Genomic DNA, 26,147 nt, shown 5'->3' with positions numbered 1-26,147 from the left:
CTCTGAGGGCCAATGAAGTTTTAAGAAAACTTTATAGGTATATGCAAATTCTCCTGCTAAAGTCACTTAACGTTTTGAAATGTCAGACCTTTTCTCCAGTGCCTGGATGAAACCTATCACAAATGAACTATGATCTGTATCTGAGCCTCTATATCCGTATGACACAACTATAGACATAACTGTCCTAATAAACTTCATATCAAGCATGTTAGTAACAATGACTCCCAAATTCATTAACAAATGAACTTAGGTAAATGTGCTTTTTTTGCTCTACAATCCATGAAATGCACAGGCACTGCAGATTCTTTGGAAATCATTTTGGAAACACACACACACAAACATACTTATTCACAGAAAATGCCACTTACGGCTTTAATATTAAACATAGTTATGGTAGTTTACAAAACACATAAAGTGCAAAGCTCCATTCCAAAAGGGCTTAAATCACTCCCCGCAAAATGGAGACTGAATGCGACCTCACCAACCCTTACATAGCACATCTTACAGAATATAAAAGAAAGTCTGAATCTGAAGACACTGTGTTTGCTCTGGTTACATATCATCATTATAAAAGTCTTCACATACAACTTGACAGTGAGTCCTTCAGAGTAGAAGCCACGTTATAAAAGCCTGTAGTTCAAGGGTGTGTGTAAAATCCATTGTGAATCCCACCCTGGCCCAAAGCCCTCTGGGATTAGCTGGAATGATGACATCCAAGCAACGCCCAAGTCCATCCTGGCTAGAAAATACCTAGGCAAGGGAGGGGCCCTGACTGAGCAAGCTTCAGCCACCCTGTCCCTCGAAGGTGTCTCCATGTCAGTCCCAAGAGGAAGGCACAAACTCAGTCCTGGAGCTTCCACCATGGCCCTGGCTCCGGGAAGCATGAGGACCTGAGAGAAATGTAGTGGGAGCATTTCTGCAAAGCTTCTATTTCACAGCCATCAAGCTCGGCCCCCAGCAGAGCATAATTGATGGATAACCCGTGTTTCAGGCACATTTTGTTGAACAAGCATGGAGTTACCCAGAAAATGACCTGTTACCAAAGGGATGCAAAGTCTAAGCCCCACACACTTACATTGTGGCCCCTGAAGTACTCACTGTCCAATAACGTCATCATGAAGGGAAGAAAGATACTCTTTTCTAATAATACAGCCACCAATCAAACACTGCAAGCAACAATCACTATCAGAAGAGATCACTTAGTAACATTAATTTCTGTCTCTGTCTCTCTGTGTGTGTGTGTGTGTGTGTGTGTGTCTTAAATTCAGTTCTGTGTGGATAAACAGCCCAAGTGAATTCTAATCAGAACAAAGCCCAGTCGCCTGCTGAGTTACCATGGCTGTGCCCTAACCCTAACTGCCTTCCTGCTGGGTGGGAGGAGGGATGGCAGGAGACACACATCAGTGAACGAAATAAGCTATGCGCTTTTTAAAATCTGAGCACATCAAAACCTGAGCTCCTCAATCCAAGGGCAGAATTATAACCAAACTACAGATTTTAGTTCATCATTTCTTTGGGTCCATTCATGTCAGGCTCATTAAGAAGGAAAATCCAGTAATAAGTCTCAGGATCCAGTGATCAGTTTTCAGGTGTGCAACTAATCCTCGTGTACTTCACACCTGCTCGTGAAAACTATGCAATGGGCATTCACATTTCAAAGCTACAGAAGACGCTTATGTACAGCTACATCAGTGGGGGAGAAAGATGAAAATGAGCAAGTACACCCAATACCAAAGCACTAACAATGGGTGTACTTGGGTGACAGAAATATGAGGTTTTTCCTTCTTCTACAACTTTCTGTAGTTTCCCAATTTTCTTTAAAGACCATGTAGTGCTTCAGGATAAATATGAACGAAACTCTAAGTTTAACATTAGTGTATTTCCACTCTCTTGATTTACCATCTCATGCTTGACAGCTATGAGTTCTGTCCAAAAGTAGAGTTATATTTTGTCCTCCTCAAATATATTCCATTCCACTTTTTTCCCCCGCTTCTATCCCTCTGAAACGAATCTCCAGAAGGACAGTGCTTTCCATATAAAACCATTTGTCTGCCATCTTAACTTCAACATTTTTCTTGTAGAAGAGGGATAAAAATATCCCGATGACTCAGCCTGATTCAAATGGGCCCCTGGCAACATTTCATCCCAATGTCCAGGGCTGGAGTGGGGTGTCAGCGGAGCCCCCGGGAATAAGTCCTTTTCCTGATCAAGAGGAATGGATCCTCCAGGACTGTAAGGACAGCACTGCTGTCACTGAGGAGCCCCTGGACAAATTAGACTTCACATACCAAAAAGTCATTTCCCTACTTCCTGCTTTACTTATCCATGTTTCCCTGCTAAGACAGCTGGCCTTAAAATACACCAAATCCACTACCTTAGCTCATTTTTATACTTCAGAAGAGTAAGACTAGAATTCATGCCTCCTGAAGTCAATCTTAAGTGAACATGGTTTGGTATTTCCCTTTTTAAAATTCTACAGCTGAACCCAAAGGACTTCACCGCGATCCTATTCCATGAAGCACTGTATCTCAGCAAGGTACATTATAAATTCCACATATATCACAAAGTCATTTTAAAGTATATTTTCAAGCTACAACAAAGCAACATGTACATGCATTCAATAGCTTAGTTTTCTATCTGGGAGATCACTGACTGGTTAATTTGCATTTTTACTGACATACTAAGAGATGCTATAAATTTAAATTCATAAAATTATTTTCACACATTACTGTTCCATAAACATTTCTTGCTACAAGAAGAAACAGGATATAGCCCAGTGAGTTACTTAGAAAATCTGAAAATCACCAAAGTTGCGTAAGTCATTTTTAAACTCTAAATTCAGCTACTGATTGGCCATTTCACTTTGGATCTTGTGCAAATTCTAACCGGACTAAGAGTCTTGGGCAGGTGGCAGCTACTTCCCAGCTCTTAGGTGCTGAGGACAATGACACGACTGCCACCCACCCAAAGAGGACAGAAGGACATCTGTCCTGCTTCAGCTTCACAACGGAATGTTCAAAGACAGGAGATGCCTGAGTTAAAGTGAATATCCCTGAGGTCGATGATTCCCTCCTCATACCCTGAAAACAGCCTTGGAGTCTTCTGTACAGTTCAGTGAAGATTCACTGCAGCCAGTATCACAGGAGAGAAAAACACAGAAGGCAAGATCTGCCCAGCTGCACCAGCGCCCTCCACCGGCGGGTCAGTGCATTCACGGCCAGCATCTGAGCAAGGCTGGCAGTCAGTGCTGAGAACCACAGGAAGCACCTGGCCCTGGAAGTGCCAAGTGGGTCATTCCCATGGAAGTGGCCAGGAAATAAGAGAAACCCCCTCCCCTTTTTTTTTAAGTACTAGGGATAGAAACCAGATCCACTCTACCACTGAGCTACATCCCCAGCTCTGCCTTGAGTTTGTGGTGCTTAACAACTCAGCCTCCCAAATACCTGGGATTACAGGCATAAACCACTGTGCCCAGCAAGGTAAGTTCTTGAAGATACTTTCCTGAACAGTGTAGTATATTGGAGGCTTCAAACATAGGGTGGGGGCAGAGGGGCTTCTGTGTTTGCTCCAATGTTTAAGCCAAAGCCACCAGCAAAATCGTAAGGATTCAGTGATATGGTATCCAGCGGTAAGAGTGGGCTATCTTCACACCATGGCTGTTCTTTGTGTATCTGAGGTTACTGAACTGGGGAAATGATGTTAGCATTTAAAAGTTGTGCTCATCTTTAGGAATAGCTTAAAGTGGAGTGGTTTTTGGCACAGAGGGTGGTACTCACCGGCCTCACCCTCTCTGAAATTAAATCTCTATCTCTCAACTGAGGTAGTGGTAAAAAGATTCACACATGTACATAAAGCCTGGATTAGCTGAGAGATGCATGTGAAAAAAAACCAAGGCCTTAGCACACCCTGCACCCTTGGTTGGGTTTAAAGGACAGTTTTCCCTGTGAAAATCTCTGGCACCTCTAACCAGAGAGCTGGAGGGTCTGTCCAGAGCGGGCTCCAGCAGTGCTCGGGAGGTGGAGTCTGGAGCAACTGCCTCTCCAGAAGAGGCATGGGCAGCCTGTGTCCCCCAAAGGACACAAAGGATGTAGCCCAATAACCAACGCATCTGGAAGTGACCATGAGAAAGACACATCCAGTGTCCCAAAGTCCTCTGCTATCTATATGGGGAAGGAGAGACCCTCGTTCCTGCCCCAGCACAGTGAGATCCAGGTGATCCACTAGTTACAGCCTGAAGGAACAGAACTCTGAAAAGACACACCCCACACCGATTCCTAGAACCCTTTGGCTGTCTTGCTAGCAAAAGAAGCCCAGGGCAGGAAGGAAAATATGCAAAGGAGCCAGGCACTGCCCTGCCGTCATGTGATCTTGACTGGTGACTTCTTGTTGGCACACAGGAGGGACACATAGGGGACACCGATGAAGGCCCATTTCTCGCTGGGCCAGAACTTGATGACAGGGCCTTGCTCAGGGATCTCGGAGGCAGCATCAAAGTAGGCGAAGCACACACAGCCCAGGTAGGCAGCCAGGCAGATGAGGATATGCCTGCAAAGAAAACGGAAGTGAGAAGGGGCCGGCACTGTCCAGGTCCCGCCCTGGCCAGGGGAACTCTCCTGCTCCCACTCTAGGCTAGGGGCCTCTCATGATCAGGAAGGACGCAGGTGATGGCAACCCCTGGACAGGGGAGAACAATGAAGTCCCATCTTAGGATGTTCTAGACTTTCCACTTAATGATTAGCTCAAACAGCCAGTGCCCCTGGGCCTCCACTAAGACGACTGGGGTCCAAGGATTTAAAACACTGGTGGCAAGATGGGAACAGCGGAATACCTCAGATTAGACTGTCGCTTTAACAAAAAAATTCTGGTGAATACCTCACATCTTTCACCAAGAATAAGTTTAATACTGATTAAGGAGGATTGTAAGTTTGAGCCCACCCTAGGTCACTTAGCAAGACCTTGTCTCAAAGACATAAAAACCAGAGGCCGAGGAGACAGAGCGGGCAGGACTGGGTGTAGGTCAGCAGTAAATGCCTCTGGGTTCAACCCTCAGTACTGCAAAAAACATAAAATAAAACTTTTAAAAATCCCTGCATTACAGAGAAGAAACAAACCCTGTTCTTTTCATAAGATGTCTGGAAAGTGCTATAAAATACTCAGGCAGGGTGACAACCAGGGAGAAAGATGCCACCCCATGTTGGTGATTATGGAAACTGCTGACTACACAGAGGCTCAGTCTTTGTGCTTTTGAAAAATACCGATTTGCATAATAAAGGGCACGCAGTTCTGTAGGCAGTACTGACTACCAACAAAGGCAGTCAGTGCCTGGATATAAATTTTTTAAAATACTCAATAGAAAAGATTTAAAAAGTAAAGGGTGCACTGCAAAAAAAATACACATAGCAAATTTACATTTGAAAATGATCAACAATACTAATTTTTTAAAGACTGACAATAAAAGCAAAATATAATCAAGTTAACAAAAGATTGGAAAGAGCTAATATCCTATATATGTAAACATGTGGGTAAAAGGCATTGTTTTAACAGACTTTAGTAAAAAGTGCTAATTGGTACCATCTCTTCAGATTTTGCAATTTAAATTACAATTCAGTCTATAGGAATATTCAGGAATTAGAACTAATATAGATGTTTATTATAAATTGTCTGCAAAAGTGAAAAATTAGAGATTACCTAAATAGCCACTAACAGATTGGTTAAATGAATTATAAAGCATTCATATCATGAAGTATCAAATACAAAAAATAAACATATATACATTGGTACAGAATGGTGCCTATGAGCTAGTATTTGGTTAAACAAAGAAAGATCAGTTTGCATCATGTATAGAGTAATGTTATTTTTATTTTTAAAAAGCAGAAAGTTTCAAGACTATAAAGGAGCAATTGAATAGAAGAAAAAAGTTCAAGAGGATAACTATATTTGAAAATTAACTGAGTATCTCAAAATAGCTTCTAAAGAAGATTTTGAATATTCTCAACACAAAGATATAAAGTCTGGCATAATGGATATGCCAGTAATCCAGATCTGATCATTATACATTTTACACATATATATATTGACATATCACACTATACACCATAAATATGTGCAATTATATGTCAAAAATAAAAATATATTTAAAAAGAGATATACGTATATATACACACATTATAAAATCTGAACAAATAGACTTCAGACTACTAACAATTATCTTTCTTTAGGGGAAATTAATTAAATTATGAGAGCCACTTTCTACATTTTTATATTATTTAAATCACACATCACTTATATGTATACCCATGTCTATATCAGGTGTGCCAAGCTCGTGGCCCCTGAATATTGAGAAATGAATTCCAAGGGACAATGGAGGTTTAAAGCGGGAAAGGTTTATTTTGAGAATTGTCCTGTGAAAGACAGAAGGGGTCCCTAAAAGGGTTGGCACTGAGGCTGTCTCTCCAATAATGTTTTATAGAGCAAAACTACAAGGTGGGTACAACAGGAGTCAAATTACAATCTGCCAGTAAGATCACAAGTGTAGTTGCTTAGTTAATACTGACCCAATAGGGAAACAGTAGCAGTAGAAGGATACATGGTGAGCTTCATAAACTTTAGCTTATCTGTCACAACTAACACAGAGAGAACAAAAACATTTTTTGGAAGGGTCCCTCCTGGGCGTTTAGACTTCCTGGACCAGCTGGTGCTAATTACAGTACAATCTCAAGTTGCTGTTTGTCCCTTAGGGAGGCACGCAGGCCCCGCCTTCAGAGGGCTCATCCCTGTGTGACTGCCCACCAACTTGCTGTCTATGGTAACAATGGCACAATTCAGAAACAGCCTAGCAGTCAGTCAATAGACAAATGGATACAGGAAATGTGGTTCGGATGAATTCCCATGAATCTAGTATTTTCTCTATGAATACTGAATATGAATATTTTTGTGGTATAAAAAGAATGAAATGATAACATTTTTCAGGAGAAAGGGTAGAACTAGAGATAATGAACTAGAGATAGGGTAGAACTAGAGATAACTAGAACTAGAACTAGAGAAAATAAGCCAGATTCAGAAAGTTACATATCGTTATATTTTCTCTCATGTGAGAAACCTAAAAAATAAACTAATTAATTAAAAGGAAATGGCAGGAATACATCACCTGTGAAAAACAAAATAAAAAGCACACCAGATTCATGAACAAACTGAGCAAAAGTTATATCACATAATTTAAATTTTGAATTTTACTTAAATCACTACTGTAACAACAGGACTTTGATAAACAAAATACAACTTGAATAGTCATATTTATAGAGGTGCCTACATTTATCAAACTCAAAGTATGTACTTAAAAATCCATGCATTTTATTATCTGTAAATTCTAATTCAACAAATATACGAAGTGTATAAATTCACTCGTGTGAACTGAAGTTAAACCTAAGAAATTTCAGACAGTGAATCTTAAGACTGAAAACCCCAACTTGTAGTGTTTTGTCTTTTGAAGGCAGTACTGGAAGTCCCTGAGATTTGTATTTGCATAGCCTGAGTCGCATGATAAATAAATGCAAATTCAAGTTCACATGTGCAAGGAAGTGTAAGTCTAACCTTGCAAACTGGGTATCTCTTCAGGCCACCTTCCCATCAAGCCTCCAAACCCTCAGCACTGGAAGTCTTCCCTGCATACTCTCAAGGTAGCAGACCCACAGGACCTCCGATTCCTCTTACTCCTGCTGTCTTTTGCAATCAGCAGGGAGAGGATGATCCCCCTGGATGTGGAGCTGAAGCAGTTTTTAGGCAGATAGTCACCCTTCCTTCCCAGCTTGAGCTAGGATTCTGCATGAGGTTTTGTAACCTGATTTTTTTTTAACTTAATAGATCCTGAGCATTCCCAAAAGTGCTCCAAGGAGCTCTCACTGAACTTCGAAGTTGGCTCTGTGTACACGGGTGGATGATATTGATCAATTATTGAGTTATCTGGTTTTCTGTCTCTAACTATAATAAGAATGGCTGAGATTGTCCCTCAGTGACCTGGGTCACTGAAACGCTGAGGCCTGGTTCCTCCTGAGGAGTTCCCAGCCCTTACACCACCTCGGTCCCAAACTCCACCCGTCCCCACCCCAAGCCAGCACTCAGGTTGCAGATTCAGCTTTCAAGCTTCTTTGTGCTTCAGTAATGGAGCCAGAGATAAGAGACTGTGGACCTGAGGTGTAACAATCCGGCCTTTTGGTTCTGGCTAAGCCTGCTTCCAGGAGCCAATTTTACTTTTACAAAGCTTTTGCTACTTCTGAAATGTGTCATCACGGGGAGGAAAAAGCACCTTGGCTCTGCACCGGGCTGTCCTGAGGCCACCAGTGTACACGCAGCAAGCCTGAGCCCACAAGCAAGGGCAGCCCCCATCTCAACGCAACTGTCCCTCTCCGGCAGGGCACAGGCTTACCACACACAGTGCAGGTACGGGAAGTGGAAGGACGACAAGAGCTCACAGAAGGCCCGGTCACTGATCCAGCAGAAGAGGGCCAGGGTCCACCAGAGGCCAGAGAAGAGGCCCAGCTTAAACACGCGCACATTGTCACACCTATATGGGAGGCAGAGAGCAGCTGGGGTCAGCGCTGGGTTCCGCCTTCTCCCCCTCTGGCTCCTCCCATCTGCCTGGGCCGCTGGCACTGGAGCTCCTGACCACCACTCAGACAGTCACGCCCACTCCCCAGCCTCGCACAGGTAAATTCCTAAATGCGCAGGCGGCTCCGGAACCCTGCCCACCCTTGGCCTCACCACTCTCCTACTCAGAGACCCAAGTCCCCGCTTGCACATGTCCTCTGGCATCCAAGACAGACCCAGATCTCATGTGTCCTAAATGAATTCCTCATCACGTCCCCGCCCCAAACCTTCTTCTTCAGGTTTTTCCCTTTCTCATACACTTCTAGTCCCTCTTCCCTAAGTCAAAATACATCCCAAATCTGTCATCTTCCACTCCACTTGGCTCCCTGACATATTATAGCAGCCAAGTCAGACAAACAGGACCTGGGACCGCAAGGAAGTTAGCAGGAAAAAGGTACCAGAGTTGTGGCTGGAGACAGTGGTCAGGTCAGATGCCTCCCTAAGGGATAAACCAGTACTTAGGGTTACACTGTTATCAGCACCGCCTGGCCCAGTGAGCCCAGCTAGGGATTAGACACCTTAGTGGGTGACCAAAGCATCTGGACCCATCCCTTCTCCAAAATGCCTTTGTTCCTACCCTGCCGCATGACTCACTGCATCAGTATTAGCTAAGCAGCTATGCTGTAATCCCAGAGGTTGATTACAGTTTGACCTGAATTGTTCCAATGCTGTGACCTCGCTGTGTACATTACTCTGACAAAGGGCCTCCCAGGTACCTTCTCAGGATACCCCCCTTCCCACCCTGGAAATTCAGGGGCCACTCTTACCCCTACTTCCAATAAAACTCCCCTAGCTTCCTCCTTTGCTTCAAACTTCATTCCTCCATGTTGTGAGACCTCAGACTCAGCAGGCTAGGAGTTCCATTTTTCCTATCTCGCCAGCATCATTTCCTCCACCCCTTTGTCCCACTCTTGCTCCTACATTAGGCTTTAGTATCATTTTTAGGGTTTTTATTAAAATATCAATTGTTTTAAAGCAGGGCAAAAATCATACATACAACAGGACCCTACTATAGGACAGAAAAGTCTACTTCTCTCTTTATCCCTTTATTATATTTTTGAAGGGTTTTTTTCTTAGTAAAATTACTCTTACCATCAGAAAAAAAAGTGTATTTTAAAATATTTTAAATGCAGTAGAATGTCTTGGTAATGACTTACCATGAATTTTAGTAAATGTCAGGTCATGGCCCAAAATCAGAATAAATGTGTGCTCTCTTAGGTTTGGAAAGGATGATAAAAATATAAAAAGACGAGGCCTAGCTTTAGGAACGCAGGCTAGAGAGAACAGAAAGCTACCGACCAGTCCTTCCTCTGCGTTCTCCAGCAAAGGGAGGTGTGCCGAGAACATCTAGCTTAGATGCTACAGGTCACATTAAGGGCAAACGGAAAATGCTGGCAGAAAATAAACTCCCTCTTGTCTGGGGAGTTTATGAAACAGGAAAACAACCATCTTTTCTTTTTCCTTGCTGGGACCTTCAGAGGTGGCTGGGACACCGCAGTGAACAGAGAGCCCGCCTCGCCCCCTGCCAAGCACAGCCGCTGTCCAGTGGAGCAGTAACACAAATTATTTTCTAATTAGGATCAGGGAGGATCACAGAGCAGGTCCAGGTCAGCAGTTTAGAGAGCATCTGCACAGGAGCCCACAGCTGAAGGGTGAGCAGCACTTAGCCAAGCAGAAGAGTCAGGAAGAGGGAAGCAAGAGCCTGGGCCACAAAATCTGGGCTCTCTTGAGGATGCGGAAGTCAGACGGCTGAGGACAGACAGACAGACAGGCACATTATGTGAAGGAGATGGGTTTGTAAGGGGCAGATGCATGTGACAGGCTTCTGAATTTTACCTAAATTGTAATGTCAGCTGATAGAAAAATGACTGATCAAATGGGATGCTCAGGAGAGGAAGGAGCAGCCAGTTTTGGCTTCAGCAGGGATGTAGATGATGCTCCCTTCAACTGCAGCCAGAAATTCTAGGAAGGAATCAGAAGTGGGAAAGGAGAGCAGGAACCTGGCTTGGGAAAAGCTGACAGCTATGATAATGTGGAATCAGACAGACAGCTCAGGCAGACAATGGCAGAGTGAGAAGGCAGCACTGGCTTGGATGCAGAAATCTGGGAGAGTCCTGCATAGAGACAGTAGGAAAAGCCCCGGCAGTAGATGAGGTCTTTCAAGACCAAGGTAGAAGGAGGAAAGCACACCTGAGTCTCTTCAGGCCACTTCAGCGAAACACCGTAGACCAGATGGTTTACAAACAACTGTTCATTCTCACTTCCGGGAGGCCGGGAAGTACAAGACTGAGATATCAGCACCCCAACATCTGATGATACCACGGCCTCCACTGTGTCTTCACATGCTTCACAGCTCTCTGGGGCCTTTTTTTTTTTTTAATCAGGGCACTAAATCTATTAATGAGGGCTCTGACTTTATGATTTAATCACTTCCCCCAGATCAGTCTGGTGGTCAGATTTTGACATCAGTTGCTAGAACACAAACATTCAGCCCATAGCAAGCAGAGAGCTGAGGCTAAACCTTCCCCACCCCTGAACGCAGAGCTGTGTGGAAAAGGAATCTGCGTGAGAAACTGCAGAGTTGGCAGGAAACCAGGAGGGGCGCTGCCACAGGAGCCTGGAGAGGGAACACTGCATGGACGGGGGAGGAGGGCTAACTGAGGACAGCTCTTAGTTACAGGAGGCCTGAAGCCTGGACATGCAGCACACCCAGAGGAGTCTGTGTTTTTAAGTAGAGGCCAAAGCCACTATGGAGTAGACGAAAGAGTAACAGAAATGAGAAGTGGTGATGGCTTTTAAAGACACCTGGCTGTGATGGACCAGGGGGATAAAGGACGCTATTGGAGACAGATGTGGGCTGAGTCCATGTGGGTCCTGGATGGGAGAGACGCCCAATGTGTTTGCACGAAAAGTCTCCTTTCACGAAGGATGGGTAACACAACTGACAATTTGCAGATGTGACAGAGACATAGAGGCATAACAATGAAGGTGGAGAAAGACTAGTCTTTGTTGGGCAATATGTTCATGTGGGGACAGTCAACCAGCCACTATGATAGTCATCTTCTCCCCAGCAGAAGATTTTAAGCAGGGAACAGAAATGACTTCCCTTATGGGCCAGGGATTTAGCTCAGCGGCACAAGCACCTGCCTGCCAAGTACAAGATCATGAGTTCGATCCCTGGTTAAAAAAATAAAAAATAAGAAATGACTTCCCTTATAATTATTTACAAAGATTTGAGTATTAAAGAAAAATGTTTCCTGATTGAAAAATAACAATTGTGAGCTGTAATTTAGACTGTGTAATAAGCAACCTTAACTACTTGCCTCTCCCATTTGTTCAGTTAGGTGAACTTCAAACATTTTCCCTTAAGCTATTTTTTAACAAAATTATAAGCTAAAACATATAATTAGACTCGAGAACTAAAATGAAACTACATTATAGTGAATTAAGAAACACAACTAAATCCAGAACAGTCTATTCACTGCAGGCCCAATACAAGCCAACACCACTTAGCTGAATAATACCAAATTGTTTGTCTATTTTCCCCAATTTTTCTCTAATAAAATATGAATCATTTGACAAAAATTAGATTTGTTTCTGTAAGGGCCATTGGTAACCACTGAGAGAACATTTCAGAGTAAAGATGGGGAGGAAAGCCGGATTGCAAGAGATTCTAGGGCCGGGGATATAGCTCAGCAGCACAAAAGCCTGTCTGGCAAGCACAATGTCCTCAGTTTGATTCCCAGTATCAAAAAGAACAGTAAATGACAGACATAGTGGCATATGCCTGTAATCCCAGCACTTGGGAGGTTGAGGCAGGAGGATTGTGGCAAGTTCAAGACCAGCCTGGGCTACAAAGTGAGCTCAAGGCAAGCCGTAACAGATTAGTGAGATCCTGTCTCAAAAAGACACACACAGAGAGAGAGAGAGAGAGAGAGAGAGAGAGAGAGAGAGAGAGAGAGAGAGATTGATTCTAGAATGCCTGGCTAAGAAAGAAGGTTGATGGGTACAGAAAACTTTCTTAAGATACCTAGCCATAAAAGAACAGAAAACAGATGTCACATGGCTGATAATGACCATCATGCTTAGCTCTAAGCAAACCTGCAGCTACAGCGGCAAAAAGGATCCGCCTTAGCCTTTGGTTATGGCAGAGTTTTAGAAAAATGAAAGAGAGATCTTGTTAAGAAAGCAATGATTTGACCAGAGCTTTACTGAAAACTTTCTGAGAAAAACATGCCAGATGGAAGTATATGACTTTAGACATTAAGCTTAAGAACAAGTTTGTTGGGTGATAAGATGACCAGTTATTTATTAAAGACCACAAATTCTCCCTCTCTGTATCTCTTCACAATCACAGATTCCAGAAGTAGAAAAAGGGCTTCCTCCAGAAAGCTAAATATCCTCATGCCTGAAATGTGCAGTTTAGGTTAGATCTATTGTTCTCAGAGATGGACAGCAGATACAATCAGCCAGGCAGGTTCCAGGGAGTTGGCTTTGTTTATTGTTTTGGTCAAATATTTTTCTCGTACTGTTCTCTTATTCAAAAGCGTTCCCTGACATCGTTATTCTTCTAGCACCAACCTCAGCCTGTTTCCCAAATGAAATGCTTACATCCCCAGTTCTTGAAGGTTACTCAAAGAAGCTACCTAACTGGAGGAGTCCTGACAGTGATCACTGCCAGCAGCAAGTTCAAATATCTCTTTGGTCACCTCTGGCCCTGACTGCTATTGCTGATAATCAAAAGAAGCTCCAGAAGCAAAGCACTCGGGAAGAAATGTCTATCTTCCCTCCAAACTAGGAGAGAAGCCTGGCTCAACACATTACACACAGCAATTATCACGCACAGGGGAACAGATTCAAGTCTTCAAGTAAGACACTTAGTTTTACCAAAGCTTTCGAGATACTAAGCCTCAGAAAACGCTTCACCTTCAATGGGTGTCTGTTTGCAGGTTAGTGCTTCCTAGTATACAGAAATGTACTTTCCCTGTCTCCATCCTTTCTGTCCTTCTGTGTATGAATGCAATGACTTCCCCTTTTTCCTTATTTTTGTCATATGTACAAATCTATTTTCCCTTCTACAGAATTAAGTCTAGCACCTCATTCTGCACTGAGATCTCCCTGATAAGCATGCTTTGGATTATTATGATGCTCCACATCTGAAAACGAGATCATTAGCCTTTTGAACCAAGCCATCAAACCTGTTTCAATCTAACAGTCAGAAAGAATAAAAGTCGTCTTCTAGGCTGGAGGCCAGCAAAAGAATGCAGAGCTTGGTTCACCCCAAGGGACCAACAGGAATGCCGGCACCTACCTCTTCAGCTCTGCGATGAGCAGCGCGGTGCAGGGAACACCCAGTGTCATCAGAGAGATGTTATTGATGGCTGGCTTGACAAATGCCAGGCAGGTTGTAACTGCAGACAGGATGCAGACCACTGCCTTGAACCTGCCCCTGAATCCACAGAAGCAAAACCAAATTCATTAGCAAAGGAATTCTTGTTTATTTGCTTAATGCTAGGGAGGTACAAGCACTGCTATTTGTGCAAGCCACCAGGAAATTCTGCACTGAGTACCAAAGGTCTAACAGTCAGTCACACTGACTGGCTCAGTAATTCCATTTCTAGGAATTCATTCTCAGGAACTAATCAGAGATTTTCAAGGTATTTACCCAGAAGAATGGTAAAAATACAATCTACCTAAGTTTCTGATGATGACATAGGTAACTATTCTCTGGGTGTTAATTTTCTGTACTTTTTCAATGTTCCATAGCAGGGTTGATAAACATTTTCTATAAAGGATCAGCATGGTTTAGGTTTTGCAGGTCCTTAAACTCTGTGTGTCAGTAAAGCTGATTTGCATAAACAAGATGCATTTGGCTCACAGGATGCAACCCTTGTTCCAGCAGGTGAACATGGCTTTTATAAGAGCAGGAGAGACATTAATAAACCAAAAATCTCCTCATTTAAAAGACAAAAAAAGTCCTAATATGCATAGCACACAAAACTTAAGTTTTGTTTTTACAACATTCTGATAGTATCTACAGCAACTAACAACCTACCAGTCTAGTATGCACTAGACTTTGTCTCCACAAGTCTTCCCGTGACAAATTTTGAAAAAAAAACATCAACACTGTCCTCACATCCTTTAGTGGAGGTCACTTCTGTGACAAGAGCCAGAAGTGGCGACGTGATCCTGGTCGTGCTCCCACTTTTCTGATCTATACAACAAAGAGGCTGGACTGGAGGATCTTTCCATCTTCATCTAGGACTTAAAGTGAGGAGCACACAATTTTCCTGAAGTTTCTGTTATTCCTCATTAGCAGAATTTGCTTTGGCTAAATGCCCTGGAACAGGTCACAGTCAGGAAACTAATTTGAATGAAATTCTATTACAGAGAAATCAAAGGGCATTGAACTTGCAAAACACAAATTTATCTCTTAAATAGGAAAACCATTTATCATCAAGGCACAGGAAATCATTGATCAAGCTGCCAACTCTCTGATTGAATGAACACTCATTGTAGTCCTGAACTCTAGCAGAGGAAAAAATATAAACGGAAAGGGTCCAGGCAGCGAATCCTCCAGAGAATCATGTTTTTCTCCTGACGCCAAAGCTTTTTTCAGTGACCGGATGCAAGGCTGCCTGCTCTGGCCAGAGGACGACGGCCCGCAGCCATCTGCACGAGTGGCAGGCCCACAATCACGCTTTCCCTGGGCTCTTAAACATGGAAGCTACCTGAAATTTTTGTTTCTCTGGGTTGGCTCCCTCCTTCCTCTCCTCAGATCCTGATTACATGTATTTATTTACCTTTTACTATGTCACCTGTGTCCCTGTCCACCTTTCTATATCCTTGAGCTTCATTCTAACTTTTTTAACTTTTTAAATATTTTGTCTTGTTCTTTTTTATTATTAGATAAACACATCATCAGAAATGCCCAAAGTTTATCACCTCCCCATACCCAGTGGCTTAGAATTCAGGTTAGAGAGGCCAATAAACTGATTAAAAGTATAAGCATTTCAGTGAGACAGACATGTGTTCAGTTCCTGCCCTTAGCACTCAGCCATTGTGCAACCTGACAATTTAACTCTTCAAGGCTTTTCCACATAAAAATTAAAGCACTAGCAATCACAGTATTCTTATGAGCATTACAGCATTTAACACAGTGTCCGGTACATGTTGCATGCAAATGACATCTATACTGTCATCCTCCTAATGATCATTTGAGAATGGGTTTCATCTTAAGTAATACTACTACTGTTAATAATACCAGTTTTGGGGAGACTCAGACTGAGCTGGTGCTTCAGGCCCTAAAGGCTCTGTATAGTACTGCCAAATACTTTAAAGGCCCAGGCTTGATGAAACACATGCGTTCTCCAGGGAGCCCATGCACACACACACAGCCACCCTCAGGCCACAGGAATGTGCTGGCCCACAAGGACATCCTATCTGCAACCAGCAGAAGTAAACAGAAGTCACACAGCCAGCAGAGAGCCAGCCACGAAGAAGACCTGAGTCACCAGAGGCACAAGTCAGAGGCCCTAAGAGTGCTTCCTAAACTGTGATGACAGCCAGCCCCACCACTCTCTGCTCTATTTCCTACTTTTCAGCCCATTTGGTGATGGAACACAGGGTCAGTGCCTTAGTGCCCCTCTGCTTTCATTCTCCAAACCAAAATGTAGCAACTCGGCACTATAATATAATAATGCTGTTACTGTTACATCATTAGAGACCCTTTAGGGTAGTGGTTCCCAACCCTCTTACATGCTTTATTATATAAACATCTGATGCTTTATTGGACAAATACCTATTAATGCACCTTTTACCCTTCTAAAATGAACTGGAATTTTTGGACGATAAAACCTATCATCATGTGACCACTAAAAACATGTCCACAAACTTCCTAAATGTTCCTTAAGAGATGGAAACATCCCTGGTCAGGGCCTACTCCTTCACCCATTAGGACCAAAACATAACCTATTCGTAATGGGGAGAACTGGAGATTCACAGGGCTACAGCATTCGGTCCCAGAAGGAACCTGAGAGGCTGGTCCAGCCCTGTCCTGAGGCTCAGAGGGTTTAAGACCAGCCCTGGGTCATCCAGCAAGTGGAGAAGAAGGCTGGTCAGGTTCCGGCCTGCTCCTTTGCTATTGAGGATTTTAAAAGAAGGAAGAGGTTAAAATGTGAGATTTCCCCTTAGATTCTGCACCAGCAAATCATAAAAGACATGCTTTGGGATAAGTTATTTAGAAAGTAGGTATGATGAGCCTACAACAGTTCTCTGTTCTTATTGTTTTCTCAGAAAAAAATATCAAAAAATTATTAATAACCATTAATAGCTGAATATATCTTCTGAAGATTCCTGGGTAATTCGAAGATGAAAGTCCTTTTCTTCACCCGCCAACTACATCCTATTGACATAGTGGACATTAACAATTTCCCTACTGTCCTAGAAAACCTTATTTTCCAACTACCTGTCCAGATTAGCCTTTCATAATAAATGCTAACATATTGTCTAAAAAAAAGAAGGCAGAGGACATTGTTAATAGTGTATCAGGATTTAAAAGCCACATTAGTCTTATCACTCTGTTTAGTTTGATTTTATTCTGTTCCAGTCTGTCTACTCGTACTAGATTTGAGGGCATAGACAGCTATCCCAAAAATAGCAGGCTATACTATGGTAAATATTCTTAATTTCCTATTAACTTAACCTGAAGCCCTGTATTACTTACATTGTCTTACTATGACTGATCTTATTTGAATCTGTTTTGTTAGACTACTGTTTTGTCTTGACTGATTTTATTCAAATTTGGTATGCTTGATAGTATTAAGTCTAAGAGTAGAGGCCACTACTCTAAAGATGACAAGATGCAATAGGATACCCACTCCGATTTGATTATTTTAACTGCTTTTGAAGTCCTACAATATCTCCAATGTTGTATTTTTATTAATGTTGATATGTAGTGCTATGTTCAATTATATTATGCCTGATGATATAGACAATTCTATTGAAAATAACAAGAGACAGCATAGCAACTACTGTAGATCACCTAGTATTGTGATTTTATGTCTTTTTCATTTCATGTTTTTCTAGGAATTTGTGTTGTTGTCTTGTTTTGATTTGTTTTTCCCTCTAATGCAAAAGGATAGGTATACATGTAGAGACTCACACGTGTGTAGAACTTCTAAACAGTTTACGAGAATAGATTCTATAATGTACGATGTAATCAACAGATACTCTGAAGAAAATGAGACACTAAGATACCCAATGCTAATTCCATAGCATCACAATGTAAAATCTAGCAATACTGTTATTCTCTGTTCAGAGTGATGTTAGTCTATTTTCTATTGTTTAATTTCAACATACGTAAAGATATGGACAGCTATTTGGAAGAGAACGAGGGACATGGCAGCCATAGTTGACTTCCCTATTGTCTGGTCTTGAAGGCCTAAAATGCCTTCATCATTCTGTTCTGATCAATTTAATAGTATATTGTTCTGTATGAATTCACTGTGTGTGAAGATATGGGCAACTATTTGGAAGAAAACAAGAGACAATATGATAGTGAAGATCTCCAGTGGTCTTGCTTTGAAATCTGTGTTTCTTAAATTGTTTTCTTATGATCTGTTTTGTTCTATTTAATTTTACCCTCTTTAAAATAAAAAAAAAATTTAAAAAACCTGCTAACATGTCTTGAGTATATAAAGTAAAGGACACTGTATTATATGTTTTACTTCATTTTACCATTTATTTCAGATCCCATGAGGGAGCTGCCTTTATTAACTGTATTTTACAGATGTGCAATCTGAGGCCTTGGAACTTTAAGAAGAAAAAAAGTGAATTGTGATTCAAAACCATGTCTGTCTGATCCATACCCATTTAGCCAGCAAACCTATCGTCTCTTCCTCAGCACCCTCACACTGGAGCTATAAGATTGATCAACACATACAATGAATGTTTAAATAAAGACACAATGCCATGAATCCCCTTCAAAATATACCCCCTTGCCAGTTGGCACACAACTGGTATTCCTAGCACTTAGGAGGCTTAGACAAGAAGACTATCATGAGTTTGAAGCCAGCCTAGGCCACACAGTGAGTTCAAAACTAGCCTGGGCTATACAGCAACCTCAAAAAGCAAAACTTCCCTTATTTCAAACAAACCTACCCATCCTTCTTATCACTTTATTTCTTTCTTTCACTTTATTTTTTTAGTACTGGGGATCAAACTCACAACCTTGCCCTTGCCAGGTAGGTGTGTGTGCTGCAGAGCTATATCGCTGGCCCTCTAATCACTTTCTAAAGCAGTTTCAGAGTTCTTTAATAGGTGACGAAAAATACAATGCTACTGCCCAGTGCCATGACAACATTATGGCCTGTCTTCATCTACTGCACTCAGCAGGTTGGCACCATGTGACTTCTCACTCTGAAGTCAAAATGACCGAGAAAGGTAAGCGTTTTGAATGAACTCAAGATGTGGAGCCAGTTATGACAGCACATCTACAGACTCACAAAAGAGGATTCCCAGAACTGCATCAGCAAGTGGCCAGAACAATGGGATAAATGTGTTCGAAGTTCGAAGCATTTTAAGGGGAGTAATGGCAATGTGTCTTCTACTACAATAAAGACTTTACCAAAACACCTACCCTATTTTCAATAACTCTTCATATTCTTAAGATGTGCTAGAAATATTCCAGTAATGTCTAGATCTCTCTCTCTCTCTCTCTCTCTCTCTCTCTCTCTCTCTCTCTCACACACACACACACACACACACTCACAAATACAGTAAGATAAGGGAGGCAGGGAGACATACGTTAATTCTTTGGTTAGTTCAGGCAGCTAAACCAGATAGTCCCTGATCTATAGCAATCCTGGTTTCCACAGAAATTCTTTGGTCTGACCTCCCCACTCCCACTGCAGAACTTCCACTATCTCCCAGTGTGGGTGGTGAAGCCCACACAAAGCATTTTGGCCTTCGTGTCCTCTTCATCTTTGGGACACTGAAGACGGACCAACAGAGCTGGAACCCACATTAATTGTTCCTGTCACAGCGCCATTTCTTTCTTTGCTCAGTAAGTTTCTCTGTGACTCTCCTCTGCTTCCATATGCACACACGTCTCAGAGATTCCAGGCAGAACGTCCCTCTCAGCACCACTAGTTGCAATGACCGCTAAATGACCAAGCATGACCATGTCCCTCAGCGCTGCCATGAGTATCTGACAGGACTAACTCTTAGAATACTGAGGTGAGTACTGTCTGTTTGTTACCTACATATACAGATGCGGAAATAGAAAACATAGACAAGTTACATAGTCTATAAGCAATAAAAGTTAGGATTGAACCCAGACAGGCTCCAGAGCCAGGGATACACATATGTGGTACAGGACTCTCCCCCACACCGAGGGCAGAGCAGTCCCCTCTTCACTTACTCCCCAACAAAAATGCTGCAGGATGCTGATGACAGAAGAGTCCCAAATGGTCACAGACACCTCTGCCTCACAATATATTTTCATTATTAAAGCTGATAAGGTCTCATTACCAACGTCATTTTCTTCTCTCTATTCATACCAACATCGCCCCACTCCTACCTCCATGAAACAAGAAAAAGAGAAAGACCTTCTATAATCAACACAATAGAAGCTATCACTTGGAATTTCCTAAGACTCCAGAATGCCACAAACAAATAGCAAAAACCGTATTTCCTAATTTCTTACTTGAGCCCAGGACTTGAAAGATGAGTTCTAAGAGAAAAGTGATTCCTCAGTCCTTAACTGAATAAGCACTAGGATATGGGAAAGGACAGAGGTGGCTTTTCTGCTCTGTGAGATGGAGAAAAAGCTGAAAGACAAACGGTTTTTCAGGAAAAGTAAAAAAGTCCATGCCTACAAAATCATCCTCTCCCCTGCTTGTGCTCTCTACGTTATCTCCCAAGTTTCTCCTGAAGTTGAACAGAAAAAACAAAAAACAAGTCTAGAACCAGAGCCAGGCACAGGGGCATATGTCAGTTGTAATCTTAGTACCTGGCAACTAAAGTACAAGGATTGCAAGTGTTAGGTCAGCCTGAGCTACACAGAAGACTCTGTGTCAAACATACCTGTGCACGCCCACATACACAGACATGCCCTTCTGGCCACATTTTATCATACTTTCTGAGGCTGGGAGCATAACAGATTGGTAGAACATAGGCTTAACATGCATGAAGCCCTAGGTTTAGTCCTTAGGGTCAAAAGAAATGTAAAAAGCATGCTTTCTCTGCTAGTCAAAGGTTCTTAACAAGACAGAAACTACACTTCATCAACAACTGGAACTTGCAATCATCCTTGTTTTTTTGCTAAGTAACCTTCGGAAGCATATTTCTACCCAGTATACTGAGACGTAATACTTCTCAATTCAAATCCTTCTTCCCAGGACAAAGACTGTACAGCTCATCTATGTAAAGTATGCTTTCTTCCCTAAATCGCTTGAAAATAAAATATTAGTGTTAAAAATTTACATGTATTCCTTAAAAAAAAATCTCGGCCAGTTCAGATTAAAAATAAAAGTACATAAAGTTTCTTTCCACACCAATGCTGAAGAATAGCCAACAGCTGTAGTTGGGTGTCCTCACCCTGCCAGGCATGTTTGTGCATATTCAAAAACATTCTCCAAGAGTTTCCTTTCTTTCATTCTAAAATTAGGGTATCATGCCCACAGCTCTACAACCTGCACTTGCAATCAGTATTTTTCACCAACTCTCCTCCACCTCAGTCCCCAGAGAGCAGCCTTAAGTGTTTCACAGTCAGCAGCTCCTGTTCTTTTTGAAAGTAGCAAAAAATTAACAAATCCTGTTACTTTCCTGGCATAACTCTTGTCTGGCACACATAGTTTGCTTCATTGAATCCATAATTTTAAACTACTTATGCATATGCTATATATGTTTTGACAAAGCACAGTGTTCTCTACAGAAGTGGGTACTGTAGCCCAGGGTTATTTCTCCTTTTTGTTACACTGACTTTCCTCTGTGCCTTCAGACACTAACAAACCTCACAAAACTCCGAGGAGGGGCTTCTCTAACCAAACTGAATCAGCAGCCCCAGTCACCCCATCAATCTTTGCCAACCTCGTTTTTCAACACAGTGCTTATCACACTAAAACTGTATTATTTATTTGTTTATTGTATTTGTAAACTGTACAATTTCAGAACAGGAAGAAACTTTGCAATTTTGTTTATTGCTATATTCCAGTGTTTAGAAAAATGCATAGTACAAAATAAGTATTCAAAAATATTTACTGAATGAATAATCACATAACCCTAACATAATAGATATTAAAGTACTTGGAGGTACACATATACATACATATATATATACATACATACACACACACACACACACACATATATGAGTGTCAAAGAGAGAGAGAGTAATCAGAAGCAAAAAACAAATGCAATTTGAAAACTAGCTCTAAACCTCCGAGAACCAAATAATTAGGAAGAATTCTACCTCCTAAATGTTAAACTGGTAGAGTTGGATTGCACTCAAAGAAATGTTCAACAGGAAATTAAAGGTCTCTGAACTATGACCCAGACATTTCTCTCCCATTGAAAGTCCTTCCACTCTTGTTCATACCAAGCCGCATCTTTGACTTTTTGTCCCTACTGTTATATAAACTCTTCCCCAAATTTTATTAAAATTTCTTCTTTTAGGTCAGTTCAACTGTATTATAAGATTACAAGAGTCAGTGGACACTACACAAATATACAATAAGCTCATGAGTATAGGATGAGTTTAGTCATGTGCTGCTTTTCTTGACGTAAACATTGTGAAGTTGGGTTCTGCACCCAGTGGTAAACACAGAAGTGTTTAGCGTAAGCTTACCTGTCATTGCGAAAGATCTTTGGTAGATACCTTCGAGGGAACCACATGGCTAGAGCACACATCAAAACCCAAAGGATTGCCAGTTCATCAAGCATCTGACCCAGGAAACTAAGGGTTGCATGAAAGTAGACAGATCCAATTCCTAGAATCAATTACAACAAATAAAACAAGGTCATCACAGAAGAATAGATTCACCAATTTAACACATTAAGGATGTCCCTTCACCAGCTGCTATCAGAATCACCAACTCACTCTCTTGCTCTCTGAGAGAAATTGAAGTAAGAAACACCACTCGGGCATGCAGACCTCCAGGGCAGAAAGGTTTCAAGCAGTGCCCAAATAGCTACATATCAGAATTATAAGTTTCACGGTTCAGCACATGCTGTCTTCATCTAACTGAGCCTTCATTGGAACAGGCAGTAAATACAAGTCAGCGTTATCTCACTGTTAAGAATTTCCAACCTGCCTGGGAAGGAAATGGAAATTATACAATTATTTCCCAGAACAATGAAGGCAATGAGGACTCAAACATCTAAATTTTTTAAGTTCTTTTTTTAAGTTACTTTCTTCAGGTGGTCTCAGAACACTCCAGTGCCACAATTAAAGTCTCAAATGCAGTTATGTGGTGACACATAACAAGCAGCCTTGTTATCAAGCCACGGTCAAGAATTCTTTTGACTTCCAGTAAGTGAAAGTTTGCTGACGTCAGAGTAACTTTGGTTTACAAAACATTATGTTCAAATGGGCTAAGAAATGTGCAGCATCGGACTTCCTTCCTTTCAGTCTGTGTTCCCACACAAAGCCACTTACCCACTACAACTAAAAGGGTCCATATTAAGTAGATGCCACTGTTGAAGCATGTTGCATACTGACGGAACAAGCACATGCAGATGGGCGGTAAAATGAAAAACAAGATGTTGCTGATCTGGAGGGGAAAAAAATGTAAAACGAAAAGATGAATATTAAGCAAAGGAGCAAAAAATAAAGCAGCTTGTTCCGGGGGTGTCCTTCGCAACTTAGAATGAATGTGGCCATGCATGTTGCTTAACCTCTTTTAACCTCATGCCCTTCTGGGTTTTGTTTTCGCTTTCTGGCAAATATAAAACCAGGAAAACTTAAAACTTCTTTAGAGACCATGTAGGGAGCTCCTTGCTGCCTCTTTAATTGTAAGTTCCCCAGATTGAGGGGAGGTGTTAAGCACTGTATCCTATTATGAAAGTAGCCCAGGTTTTTCTCTTGATTCAAAAAACCAGTAACTAGTGGTTTTCTACACAGATTAATTATAAAATACTCTGATTTACTTGAACTACATTTTCCAAAAATAAGGCATATACTAAACAATGGCAAAGCAAAACAAAAACAAACATAAAACCAGTTTGATGCAGGGATGAGAGACTAGATGTTTTTCAGCTCCTGACAATCTCCTGCTAGCAAGACCAGCCTTTTCTCTTTAATAGCACTTTGTCAGCTTTCTCACCTAATCAAATCTTATTTTTTAGGTAAAGATCAAATTTCTAAGTTTCCTCCCAGCTTTAAAATAAGATCATCACCAGGCCTGGTGGTGCATGCCTGTAATCCCAGTACTCAGAAGGCTGCAAATTTGAGGCCAGCCTGGGCTACACAGTGAGTTCAGAAGCAGCCTGAACTATACAGCAAGACCCTGTCTCAAAAAAACAAAACAAAGGAGAGAGCGAGATCACTTTATTGGATGCTTTATGTAGCTTTATGCCTTTCTGTTATGTCTCTAGGAGGCATTCAAGTGTTTTTTAAATTTTAATAATACATTTTATTGAATGCAATATATTCAAAATATTGTTTGAACGTGCAATCACTACTAAAATATCATCAGCCAGGTATGGCGGCGACACATGCCTGTAATCGTAGCTATGTAAAAGGTTGAAGCAGGAGGACTGTGAGTTCAGTGCCAGCCTGGGGAGCTTAGGGAGACTCCAACTCAAACCAACAAATAATAAATAAAAATATCACTAATGAGATCTCTTACATTCTTTTGTTCATAGCACAGCTTTGCAGTTTCACAAGTATATAGCAAGTCTCAGTTTGAGCTAACTGCATTTCCTGTGCCGAAAAGCCACCTGTGGCCAGAAACAGCTATATTAGAAAGCAGAACTCTAGACCCTCTCTTTGTTTTTTTGTTTTTCATTGATTATTTGGGCTTTTAAAGAAATAGCTAGCTATTTCTTGCTGAATTTTTAAAATTGAGATAAAATTCACATATCAAAAAAATTCACACACAATAAAATCCACCATATTTTAAAGTTTAAATTTAGTGGCACTTAATATATTCATAATGGGCAACCATTACCTCTATCTAATCCCAAAATGTTTTCATCACCCCAAAAGAAATTATACTCCCACAAAGTAATTACTCCCCATCCTCTCCTTCCTCACCTCCTGGTAACTGCTAATCTGTCCTTGTCTCTCTTAAATTGACCTATTCTACAGAGTTTGTGTAAGTGGAATCAGACAGTAGATGACTTTATGCAATTAGGCCCTTTCACCTGATGTTCTTCAGGTTCATCCATGTTGCAGAACTAACTCGTACTTCATTCTCTTTTATAGCTGAATAATATTCCACTGTACAGCTATATTACATTTTATGTATCCATTTATTTGTTAACAGCTGTTGAATGTGCCTCCTTCAAATTCATATGTTAAAACTTAAGTCGGAAGGTCAGTGCTCTCATGAGCTGAATTAGCACTCTTTGGGGAAAAAGTATAGGAGAAAAGAAAAAACAAAAGAGGTATGAGGGCGCTTGGACCACATGAGGACACATCAGGAGACAGCAATCTATCTCTAAGGCGGAGAACCCTCACCAGAAAGCAAATCTGGGGCTCCTTGAGCTGGGACTGGCCAGCCTTCAGAGCCACGTGAAACAAATTTCTGCATTACACGTTGCAGACTGTGGCACTTGGCCATGTGGTCACTCTATACTCACCTCACTGAGAAACCAGGGACCTGTCTTCCACAGTGAATTGTGCACCTTTACATTACCACCGATGTAGAAGGAAGGCTCCTAAGCCTTGCCAACATGTATAGTGTTTATAGTTTTTTAACACTAAGGCCATCCTAGAAGATGGAGTGGGACAGACATGCAGATTTTTAAGTCTCATCGTTACTTGTGGAACAAGAAGGTCCTTGTCCAAGTCTGTGGGTGCAGAAGTGTGCAGAATGCAAAGATGACAGCCAAGTCAGAATGAGCAGAATCCGTGAGGATGGAGTAGCGGGGTCCACAAAATAAGACTCAAAGAAAAGGAGAAGGTCAGTAGATGAAGTCTGGACAGTAAAAGCCATGACAGCTTTTAGAAGACAGGATGGGTTACCAACGCTGGACAATACAGAAAGGTCACTTAGAGGAGCCTCAAAGGAACTGAGAGGGTGGGCTCTGGAACTGTGCTGTGGGGAAGGGCAGAAGCTTTCCCAAGCCAAAGGACGCACACCAGCATATAACTAAACGAAATGCTTCTGCAAATCCTGGAGTCAGGCACCAGCACTCTGCAAATAACAATTTCTAAAAAAGAAAGAAAGATCGGTGTGTTTTGAAATTCGGGAGATTTTTTCTTTTTTAATTCTCTTTGAAGTGGATTTGAAAAAAAATAAAAAAGAGAAAAAGATCAAATGGGAGAGATATAAAAC

At 41.6% G+C, this 26,147-nt stretch overlaps 1 protein-coding gene across 2 annotated transcripts in view; it reads right to left on the bottom strand.

The window, feature by feature from the left end:
* Nucleotides 1-344: 344 nt before the first annotated feature.
* Nucleotides 345-26,147, bottom strand: part of Acer2 (alkaline ceramidase 2) — a 30,110-nt gene continuing 4,307 nt past the window's right edge. Inside the window, exons 2-6 of one of the 2 annotated variants that reach the window (XM_003472212.5) lie at nt 23,303-23,417; nt 22,493-22,634; nt 13,955-14,092; nt 8,423-8,560; nt 345-4,545 (exon numbers count right to left, since the gene is read on the bottom strand). In XM_003472212.5, coding sequence (XP_003472260.1) covers nt 4,359-4,545; nt 8,423-8,560; nt 13,955-14,092; nt 22,493-22,634; nt 23,303-23,417 — 720 coding nt within the window. In that variant the 3' untranslated portion in view covers nt 345-4,358. The remainder of the gene's footprint in view (nt 4,546-8,422; nt 8,561-13,954; nt 14,093-22,492; nt 22,635-23,302; nt 23,418-26,147) is intronic. The other variant, XM_063251769.1, reaches the window with a different exon arrangement.

The sequence above is a fragment of the Cavia porcellus genome, unplaced genomic scaffold (assembly GCF_034190915.1).
Source record: "Cavia porcellus strain 051 isolate PalLab524CR breed Dunkin Hartley unplaced genomic scaffold, mCavPor4.1 scaffold_1, whole genome shotgun sequence".
NCBI lineage: Eukaryota > Metazoa > Chordata > Mammalia > Rodentia > Caviidae > Cavia > Cavia porcellus.
The sequence above is the reverse complement of the archived record's forward strand: the minus strand, read 5'-3'. Positions and strand labels throughout refer to the sequence as shown.